At 37.7% G+C, this 19,285-nt stretch overlaps 1 protein-coding gene across 1 annotated transcript; it reads left to right on the top strand.

Moving 5' to 3' along the window:
- The first annotated feature begins 811 nt into the window (after nt 1–811).
- LOC116514620 (acetylserotonin O-methyltransferase-like) lies at nt 812–10,239 on the top strand. The gene is made up of 8 exons (XM_032226236.1): nt 812–883; nt 1,884–2,058; nt 3,103–3,232; nt 6,200–6,268; nt 6,687–6,826; nt 7,643–7,783; nt 7,945–8,067; nt 10,031–10,239. Exons 1-8 carry the CDS (start codon nt 812–814, stop codon nt 10,237–10,239), a joined length of 1,059 nt encoding a protein of 352 aa, XP_032082127.1.
- Nucleotides 10,240–19,285: the final 9,046 nt, after the last annotated feature.

A 19,285-nucleotide genomic window follows, 5' to 3' on the forward strand; every position in this document is an offset into this window, starting at 1 on the left:
ATGTGTTGCTGTACACATATACTTAGCCCTCACTCCTACATATTTTCCTGAAACAAAAGGCCAGTTCTTTTCTTTCTTCCTTTTCTCATTATTTTCCATTTTCTCAAATAGTTTAAAGGAAAATTATCTGAACAGTTTTGACACTACTTTTTCCAAGTCAGGTATGGAGAACCAAGGGACAGATACTCTGAAGGGAGAATTTGGTGTGGGGGGGGGAGGAGCCCTACCTCTAGGGTTCCCAAGAGAAATAAGTTCTGGCAGACATGGAGTTAATGGATAAAGGGCATTAAAGATGAGAAGCAGTAATTTAACTTGAATATATATAAAGAAATGCTTAAGATGCTTGGCTGGAAATGAACAAATCCCTTTCAGAATTTCCCTTTCTTTCACTGGCTTTGTTTTGTTTGTGGGGATGGCCTCATATTCTCTCTGGATTGTTTTTATTGCTTGCCATTCAGATTGAACATTTACATCTTAGAAAGGCAGCTCCATCCTCCAAATTTATACTTTTTAGAGCTATGTCATGGTTTTCTTAAGGTGTGACAACCAGACCTGCATATACGCTTCCTGGTTTTCAGGTCTCTCCATGAGAGCACCTGTCCTCTAATACCAGGGCAGCTCAATTTATTCAGGAGCCTTTGCGGAAGGACTCTTGAAAACCTTCTAAGTGTACCATTGTTCTCTCTTTATTAATGTTTTCCATACTTTATCCTGGGACATCTTATGGACACCTATATTTTGCCAATTTCAGGAATACCAAATATTTTGGCTGAAGGAAGGTTCTTTTGGTCAACGAGAGAAGCCAAGAACAATGAGTTCACTAGAAGAAATTGAAAACATTCAAACATTGTTTAGCTACCAGCATTCATTTATAACTTTTAAGGTAAGATGGGTTAGTATTTCCAAATATGAACACTTAACTTTGAAAATACAAAAGACCTTCCATTTCTCAGCTTCTTAATGGTTTAAAAACAATAGAATCACCAAAGTTTATGTTGTAATGAAAGTTGTTAAATGGCTGCAAGATTTTTTCTTGTGTTATCTGAGCAGACAAGCTTCATTGAATATCTGTAGATTAGTTTCCTGGCTCAAATATGCTCTTCTTTTGCCAATAAGAACTAAAAATAAGTTTATAAAATTTGATTACACCATGATAGGTGTAATAAGGTAAATTCCTTAGTAGGTTTTCATAACATCGTTTTTTATTACCAGATGATTAAAGCTTCATGTTTGTTACAGAATTTCCACATCCTATGGACTAACATTGATCTCCACGAATAATCTTCCACCAATTTACTAAATAATCTAGTGACTGTATATTTTCCTGCATGTTTTAACTCTAATCTTGCAACAAAAACTAGATGTGGGGTTTCAGCAATGTTTACTATAATAGATAGGAGGTTCAACATTTATTATTGCATTAGTTTAATTAGTATTCATAAAGCATTAAACAATTTTAACTCTGCAAACTATTGTGACAATAAGGTGAATAATACTTCTTAATAGTTGTGAAAACAATAGAATCACCAAAGTTTATGGTGTAATTTGCTAAAGAATTTAATGATTGTACATCCTTCTTCATGTTTTGAACTCTAATATTGCAACAAAGTCTATATCTGTCCTATATCTAATCCCTGAGTTTAGAAATTTATTTGCTAAATTTGGGTTGAATTTATTTCAGGAAATTTTGAATTCTAAATGTGGGGTCTCAACAGTGTTTATTATAGTAGAAGGCAGCTTCAACATTTATTCTTGTATTGGTTTAATTACATGTGTAGCCCTGCTTGATTCGTTCTTCGGTAAACCACACAAATAGATTCTGGGATTGTTGGATGTGAACTGAGAGGAAAGCCATGGCTTTTTTTCTTGCTGTTTCTTCCTAGATCATTTCAACTGCCTGTGAACTGGGTGTCTTTGATCTGCTGAGAGAGTCGAGGGAACAGCTGTCTTCCACAACTATTGTGGAATGCTTGAGCACCAGCCCCATCGGGATGCAGAGGCTGCTGGAGGCCTGTGTGGGGTTAAAGCTCCTGACACTGGAGTGCAAAGATGGCAAAGGTAATCTTGTGAAAAGGAGGGCGCAAATGGAATGGCCATCAATTATTCCATAATAATAGGCAATACATGACTGCACCTGTTGAGCTTGACAGATCCAAGAGTTTGCAGAAGGGGGGATTCCAGAAATCACATGCCAGAAAGCTGGTACAGTGAGACCTTTGGGTCCTAAATGGCTCAGACCATGAACAATGCGAGTGTCGACTGAAAAATCCGCTAAATCTACTAAATCCACTTCACTCAGGTCACAAACACATCCTCGGGTGCTGAATAAACATAGCCGCAGCAATTTCCCCTTCTGTGCCGTTTTCTTTAATGTGTGCCCCTGCGCAGTCTGTCTTTCTTCTGGTCATGACCAAATTGGGTGCTGACCGAAGTCTGGAACGGATTACAGTCGGCACCCGAGGTCGCACTGTATGGTATGTAGTAACTGGATTTGTCTCTGTATTTTTATGTGTTGATCAGTTTATCACTTTCTTTGAGATTTGGTCCAGTCTGCTTCACAGCAACTTTTTGGTCTTACCACTGTTTTATATCCATTCTTGGAAAGTCATATAAACCAGAAGAGTAAAACTTTGGCATGTTGAGTTGGTGTCCCTGGTTATTTCAAAACAAAACCAACGTTGCTTCCAAACCATGACCATTACTCTACTATGGGACTGAACCGATTTTCAAAATGAAATTATATCCAAATTCTAAATCAGATGAAATGTGGAGGGGGAAAAACAGCCATTGCACTTGGCCAAATGACAGGTCCTTGCAGATTCTGTGGCAAGGTTTTCAGAAGAGGTTTACCATTGCCTGCTTCCTAGACTTGAGAGAAAATGACCAGCGCAAAGAGCTGGCTTTGTGTCTAATGTGACACAGGACTTATAGTCTCCAAGAAATTTAGCATCATAAATTAACCACTACATCAAACTGGCTCTCATATTATTATGATGTGCTTGAGATAAATACAGCATAATCTGTTTTTAAAGAAGTAGACTAAGACACTTTAGTAAATTGAAACATAATCTACATGCAATGATACCAGTATTTTTTTTTTAGATCTTTATGGAAACACAGACTTTACCAATCTCTACCTGGTCAAATCAAGCCCAAAGTCTCAGTATCAATCCATAACATTCCAATCTGAAGTTGTGTATCCATCAATGCAATATTTGTCTGATGCTGTAAGGTAAACAAATCCAGCAGGGGGCTAGTAAACCAGAATAAATAAAGTTAGAGCATGAAAAATCATCCTTCACATTCTGGATGTTGAATATAACATTAACACACATATTTCCTTAATTGCAATGGCACTGGATTATTATCACTGAATTTTCCCGTTCAGCTAAAAAGAAATTATTTCATATTTTCCTTCTCTTAAAAATATCAAGACCATGTTCCCCCTTTCTGGGTTGTTTTAGAGTCTCTCTCCTCCCATTTCAAAACATGAGATATGCACTATTGTTGTAAAGTCCTACATAGGGACATGTGTTATTATTTCCTCACAGCTTTAATCAGATCTCAGTTAATTAGTATTAAAATATTCAATAGCAGCATTAACAGAATCAGGTTGATCATTAATGCTCTCATAAAAATTATGTTGAGCTGTATCTGATTATTCCTTGGGTTGGAGATTCACAAATCTCAGATCTATGGAGAACAGGTATCCAAACAGTGAGAAAAAAGGAAAAAACCAGAAGGAAATTGTTGTTCAATAACAATTGGTTTCTTATTTCTTCATAAAAATGTGTTTCCTTTTGCCAACAAAACTATGACTATCTTCATATAGTCACCATATCCTGAACTGACTTAAGGAGTTATTATCCTTTAATGGTACACTTAAAGATATTATTAGTTCTTAATAAGGAAATTATTTATTAATCCTTATTAAATTGGAATTCTCTAAATCATATATGCCAAAATGAAAATACAACAGCAGTAAATTACAGACAGTCATTATGTTGCTCCTCAGAATCTCCCCTGTATTGTAATTGGTACCAACATTAAAAAGTTTTACACAAGAAAAACTTGAACAGAAACCCAAACTCTAATAATAAAAGCAAGAAAAGCAAACATTTAAAGTTATGCCATGGAGTCATTTCATTAAGAAGAAGAACTGAGATTAAAGTTTATGACTGATCGGTAACCTTTTGTAAATAGGAGGACTGGAGTTACTAGCTTGAATGATGTTTTCAGATGTATGTTATGGGATTTAACAATATTCAGCTAATTTTTCTGTAGCGCTAACCCTCGTAAGGGCCCCTGGAGTCTGGGTCCTCCTGGCCCTCTTCGTATGGCTGCCAGTCCAATCTGGTCCCTCTCTGATGCACTTCAACTTCCCAGGGTCAAGTGATGGGGTGGTTGTCAGCCTCCTCTCAGCAGGCAGGTCACGAATGGGGTGGTATTCAGGTGGCTGCTTGGAGCTTCTTCCTCTTTCTCTATCTTCACTCTCTCCTGAACTGTCTGCTGGGCTCTCCTTCCACAGCCTCTGCTCCTTTGTAGTTTCCTCTGCTTGCCTCCTTTCACTCAAACTCTTCTCTCCCTGAAGCTTGGCCCACAGAAGCCTCTGCTACATCCTATTCCCTTATCTCCCTCAGGCTTGGCCCACAGAAGACTCTGCTGTCCTATTCCCCTATTTCCCCCCTTTTTCCCTTGGTCTCACTTCCACTCTCCCTGCTTCCTGCTCCTTCCCTTCCCTTTCCTTTTTTTCCTCTTCCCCCCAGCCAAGCCCCTCTTTTCCCCTCTTGTACTCCCTCTGTCCCCTCTGCTTCCTCCCAAACCCTCCTTTTATTCACTCCTCTCCCCCTGCTACATTTCAAAGAAAAATAAACAATGAAAATAGTGGTGTATGTTAATAACCTGCTTATTATATATAAGAATTTGGGTGTTAACATAATTTTTAAAATGTGAAAATGTCATCATATTCCCGGTTACAAGTTCAAGCAGCAATTAAACTGGAATTTCCATCACTAAGTGGTGCTGTCATAAAGTGTACTGTCAGGTGAATGTCCCTTAGCAACTGTTATTCTAGCAATCTCGGTTTCCATTGTTATGTGAGGACTGTAGTTAATTGAGCAAGACCTTCATGTGAATGGGACTTCCAACTTCCAGTCATAAACACCGTTAATTCAATACTGTTGAAACTATGAATGGTTGCTAAACAAATTGTTGTAACCTGAGGACTATCTATATATCACTCCAGTCTTCATAAGGTAGACCTTCCCTGTCTTGTATGCTAATTACTAGAATGACGATCCCCACCATATTAAAACTCTACAGGTTTTAGAAACCACTTGATTTAGGAACACTCTATTTGCCTTCAAGGACTGCAAGGAGATCAACTCAGTCAATCTTAAAGATAATCAACTCTGACTATTCTTTGGAAGATCAGATACTGAAGCTAATGCTCAAATACTCTGGCCACCAAAGGAAAAGAGGGGCCTCACTGGAAAAGACAGAGATGCTGGAAAGACTGAAGGCAAAAAGAGAAGGGGATGATGGATGAGAATATTTAGATAGTGTCAGCGGCTTAATGAATATGAGTTTGGAAAACTCAGAGAAACAGTGGAGAATAGGGGGACCAGTTGTGCTATGCTCCATGGGGTTGTGAAGGATCAGACACAAACTAGTGACTGAACAAGTATTTGAGCTATTCTATCGGACATAAATCTTAAAACAAAAAGATTTCAGGTTTTTCTTTTAATCTACAAATACATCAACAATGAATTCATAAACCTGCTGAATTGAGATTGCCTCTGAATCTTCCTTTAAACCCAAATTATTAAATTAACACTTTTTTTAAAAAAATAGAGAAAACAAATAATTTGTACCTGGTTAAAAAGGCACCAATATAGAAGTGAGTTGGGTTCATTACCCTCATCAACTTTCTTCAACTAAGCTACCTAAACTATTTCAACTAAGCAATCTAAACTACCAGCCTGGTGTTCTTTAGGGCTTATTTCATGGTAGAGATGCATAAGATCGTTTTGCACCACACTTGAGAGAGTAAAGGAGTACTGGCTTAATAAGGAAACCTTTATCATAAAATCTAATCTTTGAAAATCCTGTAAGACATTCAGGATCTACTTCTATGCAGAAGAAAATGCCAGGAGGATTGTCTTGTTTCTTTCTAACATTTTAAAAATTCTTTTTTTAGGACAGGAAAAAATCAGATACCATCAATATATGGCTCTCCCTCAAACAAGACGTATGAGGTCATGAACAGGTAATATTTTTATTTTAGAGAATGGTCATTAGAGTAATTATTTTGTGGGAAACTAACCAATATGATTAATCTTCACACTGTCATAATTTTCTCCATCATATGATCCTGACTCACCATATTCAACTTCTCTGTTATGGCACTGGAATATTGTTGGGGCACATCTAATTGACCAGGTGTTTCTTTTTTTATACAAAGCACAGTTCTGCAGTTAGAGCACCTACGCGAATCTGCTTTATTTCCAGAACATTATAACATGGTCAACCAAAATTGTAGGACTGTTCCATGTATCACATGCCGATTTTTCCAAATTCTGATCAACATCATTTAAGTGATGCTGTAAAAAGAATTCCTTTAATTCAAACATAAATAGATATGTAAAAACAGTTACAACAATAGCATTTCATAAAGTTATATTTAGAAATGTTTATTTTAATTCTAGATCAAAGGAAGAGTTACAAACCTTCTCCAATTTCATGAAGGAAATCTGGCCTGTGGTAGGAAGAGAAGTGCTTTCTGCCTTTGACCTGTCCCAGTTCCCACTCATTTGCGATCTTGGTGGTAAGTTCAGCCAGCGCTTTGCCATCCTCTTCACATGTTGGGACAATGGGCTGGATGGGTTCTTAACGTCTCTTACAAATTTTTTCATCTGCATTTGGAAAAGGAGAAATCCTTAGGAGATCAAAAACCACTTTAGGATGTCTATAGCAGACTCTGAGGAATAGTCCTGTTTTAGAGATGATTAACTGTCACTTTGACCTGATACAATATTACAGTCAGTGGAGAAATTGGCAGAGGCTGTTTGAAAAGGGGAAACATTTCTGAAAAGAAAACAGTCTTCTCCTCTTCCAGTGCTGACCTAGTTGGAAAGAAACTGAAATCAGAGCATACCGGTAGCAGCTCATGAATAAAGGATCCTAAAACTGGATATGCCTGAAAACATTTGGGGGACTGAAGATGATGTGGGATTTAGTCCACTTTGAAATTACATTCAGTTTTTCACTGTTCAATCTGCATTGAATGGTGGTGTTTTTGGATATTTGCCATATTTAGTGCATCCATCCTGAGGAATTCTCATAGAATGGAGGATCATAACAGAATAACAGTTGGAACAGACCTTGGAGGTCTTCTAGTCCAAGCAGTATAGCCTACACTATTTCAGACAAATTTTTCTTCAATCGCTTCCTAAAAACCTTCAGTGTTGGAGAACTAACAACTTCTGGAAGCAAGTTGTTCCATTGATTAATCATTCCCTGTCAGGAAATTTCTCCTTAGTTCTAGGTTCCAATTACAAGCAGGTGGAAGCAGACAAAAAAGTGGGACATGTACAAAATTTTCTTCTGCAGTTATTTAATTACATTTTGTGCTGTCTTTAAGGAAACACTGATGGTTTAGCTAAGGAATTGACTTCATTCTACCCAAAATGTGATGTGACCATTTTTGACCTCCCTGAAGTAGTGGAAGCCTCCAAGAACCATGGTTTGCCTTCGGAAGAGACCAGGATCACTTTCCATGCAGGTAAAAGATGTGATGTTCCATGTGGGTTGAACTCATGTCTTGCTAAGCACAAAAAGCTTTCACAGGCAGACAGGATTCTGTGGCTTTTAAAGAGAGGAGATTATTCTGTCAGAATAATCTGGAAAGCATGGTGCTTTATGAGATTTTACTCATTTTTGTAGGTGATTTTTTTAAAGATCCCATTCCTGAAGCTGACCTCTACATTTTGGCCAGGACTCTGCACGTCTTGTCGGACGAGGGATGTTTGCAGCTGTTATCCAAAGTTTACCAGGCCTGCAAACCTGGTAGGTGTTCTTTAATCATAGAAAGTTAAATCTGCTAAGGAACTGGCAAAGTTCATACTTGGCTCAAGTTTTGAACTCCCCTAAATCTGGTGTCATTTCAAATTCACCATCCAGTTTTACTGGGAATTCAACTGGCATCTTAGAATAACTTATTTAGCTGCAGGACCAGAAAAATTCTGGTTCCAGTGTGACCTTTCCAGCTATTTCTGCTATACAACCCAAAGAGCTTTTGTTGTGCAAATCAGATTCATTTCTATTTTAGTTGCTGTGCTACAAATGAAAAAGAACTCTCTTTATGTCCCTGTGGCTGTTTACTCGTTCTTGGCCTTTACTGCCTAGATATATGTTTGCAATCATTCTACATTTGCTGCAAAAATGACTAAATTGATAAGTAATAACTTCTTCATGGTGGAAGATTATAATAATAATAACCCCAGTGCGCCCCTACCTTGGTGTGGTTGTGGGGCTTGTATGCTATGATGAAATGTATGCTTGTATGCTATGATGAGGGCTATGCCAGAGGTTCAACCATGCTGGATGGTTTCATCAGGGGAGTCAGACAAAGAATGTCTCTCCCCTAAAAAATATGGTGAGATGTAAATTACAGAAACCTGTACCAGTTCAGTGGTGTCTCAGGTCAGCAGGGACCATGCTAGTTGTTAGAGTCTTTGAACATCTGGTGAAAACTGGGCTATAGGACTCAGGACTGTTGGCTGAGTAACTAGGACCAGCAGCTGCAAAACTAATGGAAGGAAAAATGTTTACCTATTGCTAATATGCAGTGATTGGAAACAGAGAAATAATGATGTTATTACAGGTCAAGTCAAACAAGATGATGATATTTTAAATTAATGCACCAGTTCTGAAAAGAACAACATCCAGAATCAGAAATAACAGAACGGAGACTAGTATATCAATGACAATTTATAATATGAAATAAGGTATTCACAGAAACGGAATTGGAAGAACTGGGGAAATCTTCCCAGGGCAAAGAAATCAAGAGGCTCTGCAGAAGTAACGCAGACTATAGAGTCAATCAAGTCAGGGAGAGTTGCCAGTAAGAGGAAGACAGAACAGCTATAGAATTATTTTCATTTGGAAACCAGGCACCTTCTCTGCCCCAGTAAGAACAAAGCTATCTAACTAAAGAAGTAGAAGAATTTAAACAAAAATAACTGGGCATCTAAAACAACTCAAAGACAACAGAATAAGGTTGCCTGTGTTGAAACGTGTTCCAAAGAAACAGCTAGCACAAACATTTAAAGACGCCAATATCAAACATATGCACCAGCTCACTGCAAGAAGCAAACCAACAAATGTACATCACAGCTATAAGTATAACTGAATAGGTTGTGTTATCACTATTTGTAGCCTTCCCAGCTGGCTAATGACAAGCAAAGTGAATGGAGAAGCCAGATTTGTTTAATGATGGCATGATTCACTTAACAACTCTGGCAATAAATGGAAAACTCACTTAATAACTGTCTTGCTTAACAACAGAAATTTTGGGCTCATTTTGGTCATATGTTGAGGACTATCTGGAAGGAATAGAAAAGGGGAATGACAAGACAAACTATTACATTGACGGTACACTAAAATTAAAAATATTCAGCAAGACTGGCCAATGGCTTAGACAAGGAAAAGTAGACCTTGCAAAACCTGGGGGCAACAATGTAGAACAGAAAAAGCTTTACATGGTCAATGTCTTCAAAAGATTGAGAGAAGACTTGCATAATACTGTATTTAAAATATCTGCAAATTGACAAACTATCCAAGAACAACAAAAAATTGACCTGTATTGTCTATTGGCAAGAATATATGTAACATATTTGAAAGAATGATTCATAACGTACAATTTGGGTATTTTCAAAATGTTATGAAATGTTCATTGGCTGCTGAAATAAGTACTATAGTAGCATTTTCTCATTTCTAAATATATATATTGAAATTTATTTTGAAACAGGTGGTGGTGTCTTAATAGTGGAAATGCTTCTTGATGAAGATAGAAGAGGGCCTTTAGCAACCCACTACTACTCGATATTAATGTTGCTCTACACTGAAGGGAGAGAATGGTCAGCATCCGAGTTTAATGTGCTCCTCTGCAAAGCTGGTTTCCAAAAAGTTGAGTTAAAGAAAGGAAGCCTCTTTCATAGTATTCTAGGAAGAAAATAATGTTGTCCTGTTAAATGTTTAAGAGGAAATTGCAGAATAAAAGGGTTGATTACAAATATATTCTATTCTTTTTCCATGTCCACAGATTACATAGCTGATCCTTTTCTTATCACAAAATGGTTTCACCATAATTAGAGATCCCTGTTCATGGCTGCAAAAATCCTGAGAACCAATTCTGGGCAATAAAGAGATAGATGAAACTCTTATCATATGACAAAAATTAATCTCCTTATAGATATTTAGTTCTTCCAATTCTTACTTACAAAGACAATCTTCTTATACACATTAAACAAACAACAGAGTACAAGAGGAAATCTGAAGTCCAGATCAGGACTCTAACCTACACATATTGCTTTGCTAATTCAATATTGACAGCACCTCTAAAAAGCATTTAAGCATAAGAAATTCTGCAACACACCGGATGCAATAGCTGTTGCACCACCGTTCTTGATGGTTAGTATGATATGTTTCTGCTGATATGCTGTATGTGGTTTTCACCAAACATTATGCATTATGGATAAACATCTCCATTTTGGTCCCATCTGTCCAAAGGAAAATAGCCCAGGGGTCTGGTGATTTGTTCAGATGGAACTTTGCAAATCTAAGCCACACTACCATGTTCTGTTTAGAGAGAAGAGACTTTCTTCTGGCAATCCTTTCAAACAGACCATAATTGTTCTGTCTTTTTCTAATTGTAGAAAACTGTCATGAACTTTAAAATTTAACATGCTAATTGAGGCCTGTAGAGTTTGAGATGTAATTCTTGGATTTTTTTCAATTTCTCTGAAAATTGCACAATCTGACTTTGGGATGAATTTGCTGGGACATTGACTCCTAGGAAGATTGATAACTGTCTTGAATGTTTTCCACTTGTGAATAATCTTCCTCACTGTAGAACAATGGACTTTAAATTGTTTCAAAATGGCCTTATAAGCAGAGGTGGGCTGCACATACATTAACAACCAGTTCGCTAGAAATGTGAGTGCGCACTTTCCTCACGCAGGTGCCTTCCTCACTTTCACACGGCTTCAAACACACAGCAAATCTTCTCAGGCAGCCACAGTGAGTATAGCAGGGGAGGAGTAGCAATCATCTGTCCTTCGTGGGTGGGGAACAAAGCCAGAGAGGGGGGTAAATAGGACAGGCTAGCACCGGGGCGGGTGGGCAGGCCCAGCTGGTGGTTGGAACTACCGGTTCTCCTGAACCAGTCCAAACCACCAGCAGCCCACCTCTGCTTATAAGCCTTCCCACATTGATGAGCAGCAACAATTGCTTCTCTAAGAGCATTGCTGATAGATCTTTACCCATCGGCATTCTGTTAACACATACAATACCTCAATGCTGGAAACCAGCAACCTCCTAAATTTTGTCTGTGATAGAGGTAGTCACACTTGCTGATGATCAATTAATAAAGGGCACTAGATTAGCAGTGTCTGGCTGCTACTTAGTGTCTTCATTCCTATGAAAGCAGTAAGGGTATACTTAATTTTGCATACATGGCTTCTCCATTTTGCCTTTCTTTTTGTAAAATAAATTATGACATGGTGTAATATGTCATGTGTTGTTGTTGTTCATCTAAGGTTGTATTTACCTACTTTTAAGAACTGCAAAGGGCCAGGTGATTTTTGCTATGTCGTGATACTTAAAACCACGAACCTCAAAGACAGTGTGCTTTCTTTTTCATTTGACTTCCTTCATTAGCAATAATAAACAAATCAGCCACAAGTACAGAGATCCATAATTATCTCAGCGTTTCTTATTTACAATTTTTATTAAAACTTTTAAACAAGAAGATAAAAGCAAGCACAAACTACTACAAGGTAGGGAGGAAAATATGGAAAGATAGAAGAAAAAGAAAAAGATGCAAGAAAAGGGGAAAAGGTTAAAGAAAAATAGAAAAGAAAGAAAACAATATAAAGAAATGGCTTCTAAAATTCTTCACAGAAGTTACATGAGCAAATAGATTTTAAACCTCCGCATTTCAAATTACATCCTATTACTCAGAGGTGGGTTTCTGCCAGTTCGTCCCAGATTGGGCGAACCAGTAGTGGAGGCAGCAGGAAGCTCCGCCACCCTCCCGGATTGCGCAAGCATGCGAGCAAGCACTCATAAGCAAACTGGTAGTAAAATAAATTGAAACTCACCACTGATATTACGCTTATTTCTATTTCTGTTTTCCTATCTAATCATCAAAAGCTACAAGTTCATTTTTTTCATGCAAAATGTTGGTAAGGGACTTCCAGTCAGCAATAAATGTTGATAATGTCTTTTGTCTTGTAGTTAAAACCCATCCCTCCCCTAGAAAAATGAAATATCCTAGGAAATATTGAAAAGGCAGAATATTACATTTCCCTGGATGTGAAAAGGGAGAAACATGTTTTAAAGACAAAGTAGCTCCCTCCAGATTCCTGCCCACGCCCTTTGTCAATGGGCCATTAAGATGCCCAAGCTAGGCTCTTTACATAATAAAGAGTTCTCTCCTTCGGCTCCAGGGTTATGGGATTAAGACATGATTAGCCTTTACCCACTCACCACATGGCATCTGAGAACTCAACCAAACCTGGATTCAAAACGCAGCCTAGAGAGTTGCTCCTTCATGGCCCCATGGGAGTCTGACAACCAATAAGAATACATTTCTTATACAGGAACAGGAAACAGATAGGTGGGGCCAAACAGATTATAAAAAATCCTGCAAGCCCCTTCTTAGCTCTCTTCTTCTTCACCCAACATTGAAGCACACGATCACCTTTTCCGTTCAGGACTCAAGCCATGTGGTCCTGTCCATCTTTCCAAGCAGCCTCCATGTCTCCAGTGTCTTTTTCCCCACTTGGAGCCAAACCCAGAAGGACATTTCTTTCAACAGTCTGATCAAAGAAGTTGATTCATCCGTGGCAGCAAAATCTATCAACTTCACAAACTTTTGCTCCATAGTGGGTAGTGTTGAAACTTTCTATCTCGACATCGAGTAAACTCATTTCTGTGATAATATATTGAAATAATATTTCATGGCTTTTAATTATCTGAATATATCCAATGCAAAATCCATATCAAAGCAAGTAACTTTATTAAGCCAAGTCCAAAATGCTTCTGCTAGTTTGCGGCCTCAATTGTTGGTATTTAGATTGGGGGCTCATTCCCCACTATTTTTCTTTGTATTTAACGCAACTAATATATCATTCTTTTCTTTTTTGGACCCTTCCTCTTCTTCCCCATCCTCACTTTCCTCTCAGCCCATAAACAAGCTAGACGGTTGCTAAAGAAATGAGAAAAAAAATACTTATTTCCTGATTCTCTAACTGCTTTCTAACATTGTACGCAAAGCCCCATCCTCTCCGTTGGGTAGCTGCATTTGAATTTAATACTCTCATGGTTTAAGTGACCATCAGGATTAAAGTACAGTAGAGGTGGTCCTCAATTTACGTCCACAATTGAGCACAGAATTTATGTGGCTGGGAGACATTTGTTGAGTTTTGTCCCATTTTATGACCTTTTTTGCTATCGTTGTTAAGTGAATCACTGCAGTTGTTAAGTAAACTTGGCTTGTCTGTGACTTTGCTTGTCAGAAGTTCATAAAAGGTGATCTCATGATCCGAGGACACTGCAAAGGCCATAAATATGAGTCAGCTGCCAAATGTCTGAATTTTGAACACAGGACCTTAGTCCTAAGTGTGAAAAAATGGTCATAAATCACTTTTTTCAGTAATGTAACTTTGAATGGTCACTAAATGAACTATTGTAAGTTGAGGACTACCTGTATCTAATCTGTGTTTCTCAACCTCAACCTTTCAACGTGGCCTATGTGGACTTCAACGGCCAGAATTCCAGGAGGTGAAGTCCACATAGCTTAAGGTTCCGAGTTGAAAAGTGATGCTCTAGGGGAATCAAGCAACCAGGCTCTGTGTGAAACTTTCTCTGACCGCAAAAATTGGCCAGCATGATTTTCATTGTGGAATATGGAATTGCCCATCCGAAAAGTTGAATCCATTCTCTGGTGTTTTGCTACCATCAAGTGGTCATCCAAATGTCTGCTGCCCAGGTCTGGAAATGGAAACAATGGGCCCTGAAGATAAAAATGTATTGAACTTCCTGGGGGCATGGCCTGTTGCCGAGGAGGGCTCCACCGAGCTCCTCAGAGATCTGGTCTGTATATCTAAATAAGATCATAGATAGCACCCCTTTTTGGCTAAGAAAGGGGCAGGGAGGATAGCTCCGTAGACTAGGGTCTATTCGTAAGCCACAGCCTTTTTCTTTTTTTTTGGCTGTGGAAGAGATTAGATCCAGCCGAAGCGGAGCTTTTATCTCCGGCCAGTTCTTCTCAGCTGCCTTTTTTTTTTTTTTTGGCAGCCCCAGACAGGCTAGCCCCCCCCAGGACAAAACAAAGTTTTCTCAAGCTAGATTTGATACGGGAGGGTACCACCCCTGTGAGATTTATGCTTTTATTACTATCTTAAATACCAGCACCATTCGTCTTAAAGACTTCTTTGTTTAAATAGACTTCAAAATGGCGATTTCTCTCCGTGGATGATTACTGGATGTACTTAGCCGGGTTTATCTTCCTGCAGACCGCTCCTTAACAAAATAAACTCTTTTTCTTTGGAAATAGAGGGGAGCGAAGCGCTGCTTACTTGTTTATTTATTATGGCACCCAGATCAAAGAAGCGTCTTGCTACAAATGTGTCTAAAGAATTTAAAGAATCTTTTTTGGAAACACAGCCTTTGTCTCCTACGCCCTCTACTGGAGAAGTTTTAACACAGGAATATCTCTTTAAAATACTTAATACCTTTAAGCAAGAAATTAAGGAATTTGTATTGCAACTTTATGATGATCTAAAATCTAAAGTTAATCAAATGAAGGTGAATACGTTTGCAGCCGTGTCTGCCCTGTCAGATTACTCTGCTGAAATAGAGAACAAATTGGAAAGTCTGGAGAAGGCTAATTTTAACTTGACCACCAATATTCAAATTTTACAAGAAAAAATTAAAAATAACGAAGAACAGCTTATGATGCTAAATTTTGATAGGAAGGCATTTTCAATAAGAGTCAGAGGATTCCGTGAAAAGGAGCAAGAGAATTTGAAACAGACCTTTGCTGAAGCCTTCAGCCATGCGCTGGGAAGCCCGGGATTTAACTTTGATGGGCAGATTCGGAAAATCTATCGCCAGAACTCATTGATAGCGGAACAGCGACAGCTCCCGAGGGACATAATTATACATTTCTCTACAAAAGAATCTAGAAACGCGATTGTGCAAAAGTTTCATAATAACAGTCTCCGAGTTGTTGACCAGGACGTGATTGTCTTCAAAGATATACCTTTCCAGATGTTGAAAGCAAGAAGGGATTACACTTTTTTAACTAAAGAGCTTAGGAGTCAACAGATTCGATACAGATGGGAGGCCCCTGCCGGCATCACGGTTACATTTGAGAATCAAAGATTTCGTCTTAATTCTGTTTCGGAGGCTCAAGATTTCTATTGTAGGATTCTGAAGGCGGGACTTCCTGACGCGCTTGGAAGAGAGGAGAGACAAGCGGAAGGAGAAAGCAAACGGCTGGCCATGCGGCTGCAAGATGGAGGGGGTAGCCCCTCCTCCCTCGGAGAAGCAGAAGAACGCAGATCGAGAATTTAGATACTTCAAAAGACTTCCTAAAGTTGAGGACTGAATGGGGGTTTGAGACCTCTCTCCGGTAGAAAAAGTGGACTAATTTTTATCAGAAGGGAAAGCTGGGTGAAACTACTTTGAGCTAGATTCTAAAGTAACGTTAGCATAAATTTGATAGTGGTTAAAAGAATGCGGAATGATTTATGTTGTTTAAACTTTGTTAGATGGGACTATTTTAAAATAGAAGGTTAACTGACTCTTGCCGAAAGTATTATTTGAATATGATCCATGCTATTTAACTTTTATTTGAAGGGAAAGTTGGTTGTAATAGTTCTGAGTTATTTTTCAAATAAACGCTAGTATAAATTTGATAGTGGTAAATATTAGACAAGCAAGAGATGAGGGTAAAATGCATGTGAAATGAACTACGTTCTTTGAGGTAAATACCAGACAAGCAAGGGAAGAGGGCAAAATTTACGTTGTTTAAAGCTTATTAGAACAGGAAGCCGCTTGGGATTATCTTAAGATAACTGTAAAAAGAATGTGGAATGATTTATGTTGTTTAAACTTTGTTAGAACCGACTACCTTAAAATAGAAGGTTAACTGACTCTTGCTGAAAGTATTATTGGAATATGTGGAATGATTCATGCTACAAATCGCTCTGAGTTATATCTTAAACAAATGGTAGTATAAATTTGATAGTGGTAAATATCAGACAAGTGGGGGATGAGGGTAAAATACATGTGGAATGAACTAAGTTATTTAAATCCTATTAGAAGGGGAAGTCGGTTGGAATTATCTTAAGATAGAAATTGATTCCTGTGTAAGGTAATATCTGATCTACGCTGCTTAACCTTACTAAGAAGGGGAAATCTGGTTAGATTATTTTGAATTATTGTTTGAAAAAGGGGTAAAGAAAGATCATTTACGTTGTTTAAATTTTACTAGAAGGGAAAGTTTGATTACTTGTCTGTAAAGTTATATTTGAATATATGGCATGATCCACGCTGCTTAAATCTTATTGGAAGGGATCATGAGGTTTAGGAAGGGAACGGGAGAGCCTACAGAAGGTTGGGGTAAATAGCAAAGAAGTAAGAGATGAGAATAAAACATAGATAGAATGATTTATGCTATTTAAGCATAGATAAAGATGGCGGGCTGAGATCAACACAAAGAGTGGTTTCTTTTTTTTTCTTTTTTCTCTTTTCTCTTTTCTTTTTTTTTTCCTTTTTTTTTTCTTTCTCTGCTTTTCTTTTTTTTTTTTTGATATATTACTTTTATTTTTTAATCCATATGTATACAAGATATTTTAGATAGAAGGTAGTGCCAGGTGTGGGCCCTGGGAAGTCGGGAGGATTAGGGATGGGGATTGTGGGGGGTGGGGTGGGGGGGTGTTAACATAGTTTTAACAAGAACAAGAATGTATTTATATACGGTGGTTCTTTTTTTTTTTATTATTATTATTATTATTTTTTCCTTGGTTCATTTTACTTTTATCAGATCAAACACTCGAATAAAGGCATACACCAAGGAGGGAGGTAGAGGGAAGGAAGAGGGAGGAGTAAGGAAGGAGTAAGGGGAATGTAAGGAGTAAGGGGAATGTAAGGAGGGTGTCTGGGGAGTAAGGGGAGAAGGAAGGTTTGAGGGGAAAGGGAAGTAGGAGGGGAGTGTTAGAGGGAGAAAGGAAAGTTGGAGGGGGTAGATGGGGTGTATGGAGGAGGTGGGGTTGTGAATGATGAGTTGTGTTTCCTTTTTACTTGTTCGTTTTCCCTTTTTCTTTTTTTTTCTTTTTTTTCTTTTCTTATAGTAAATACCCTGTATATAAATGATTGCAAATGGAATGTGAAAATTGAATAAAATATTTTGAAAGGAAAAAAAAAAAAAAGATAAAAATGTATTGTTAGAGTACCATAAAACATTCTGAAGAAAAATAATTCTGCTGAATTCCCTAATTTGTCAAGTAAAGTTTCATTGTCCAAATGTGAACAGTCTAATTGTGTTGGGTTTCTCCATGTATTTAGATGAAATTTCAAATAGGAAGAAGCTGAGTTAAATAATATCTACTCATCCCCATGATTGTTATTCCTGATATTTCAATAGTGATACATTTTATGTTGTATTATTGGGTACAATTAATATAATCTTTGATGTCGTGATGGAGATACATTATGGATCCATGAACATTAGTCATTATGTCAGCTACAATTTTGTACCCTGGAATCTTCTCTTGAGCTTTAATCTGTTTCTTGTCATTGCCACCCAAAATATTTCAGAATATTCCTGGATTGATCCATTATATTTGGAAAACATCTTGAAGTAACCAGACAAAAATTGAAAACCAAGAACAACTGGATTAGGAAAATTACGGAAAACAGTTGGGGAGCACAATTTTTCAAAATTAACCAATTTGATTGTCTTTATTTTGTACAATGACAATAAAGACTATACTATACACAAACAAAAACATTGCACATAGTGGCACAATCATTAATATACTTTTTTTCCAAATACTGTACACCTATATGGGGAGATGCCATAGAACAAACAAAGAAACAAACAAACAAACATTCAAACAAATCATTTTGGCAGTTACAAATGAATGCTGGTACCAAAACAATGTTACCATGTTTTCAGTTTCTCCTGGTGAACTCGCTATTCTTGCCTTTTCCGAGGCCCAAGAGAACACTTTTTCAGACATAGGTGTCCTTAATGGCAGAAGGAAAAATGGCAGAAATGGCTATATTAAAGAGAAAAAAGGTCGGATTTAGAAGGCTCAGCAAAGGGTCCTGAATAAATTTACCTGCCATGGCTTTAGAAGACTGGCACTCTTGTTCAATAACAGGAAACTGAATGGAACAAAGAACAATTTATGTGATTATGTGGGCTTCTGTTGGTACATCTTAACAAAGATCTGACAGAGCTATAAAGGGGCAAGATGAGGAGTCTTCACACTCATTATAAATGATAGTAAATGAAATAAAGGAGAACCGAATTTATGGAGAAGAACAAACAAAGCAATGTTGTCATTTCATAATGTTGCAGGAATATTTGAAAAACTCATGAAGATTTTCAAACAACACAACATAAGTGCCTACTTTAAAGCCAGGGATGCATTAAGGCAGAAGCTTGCCTATCCAAAGGATAAAATACGCAGATACAAACTGAGCAATGTGGTATTTTGAATGCTATGCAGTGAGACGTGCAGATCTTTAAGTTGGAGGAACCAAACAAACATTTCACAAATAGTTTTTCATACATATCTACCAGGTGTGGTAAAATGACCATTTGTGTTGCTTTTCAACATAAATTTGAGGCACCCTTATACATTCTGAATAATTTCTCTGGAGTCATATATCAATCATGCATTATGTTGTAGAAATAATTAACTGAAGTCTAGTAAAGCAAGTTTGTTCACATTCTGGTCTCATCAATTAGCATGTGTCTTTC

Source organism: Thamnophis elegans, chromosome 11 (assembly GCF_009769535.1).
Source record: "Thamnophis elegans isolate rThaEle1 chromosome 11, rThaEle1.pri, whole genome shotgun sequence".
NCBI lineage: Eukaryota > Metazoa > Chordata > Lepidosauria > Squamata > Colubridae > Thamnophis > Thamnophis elegans.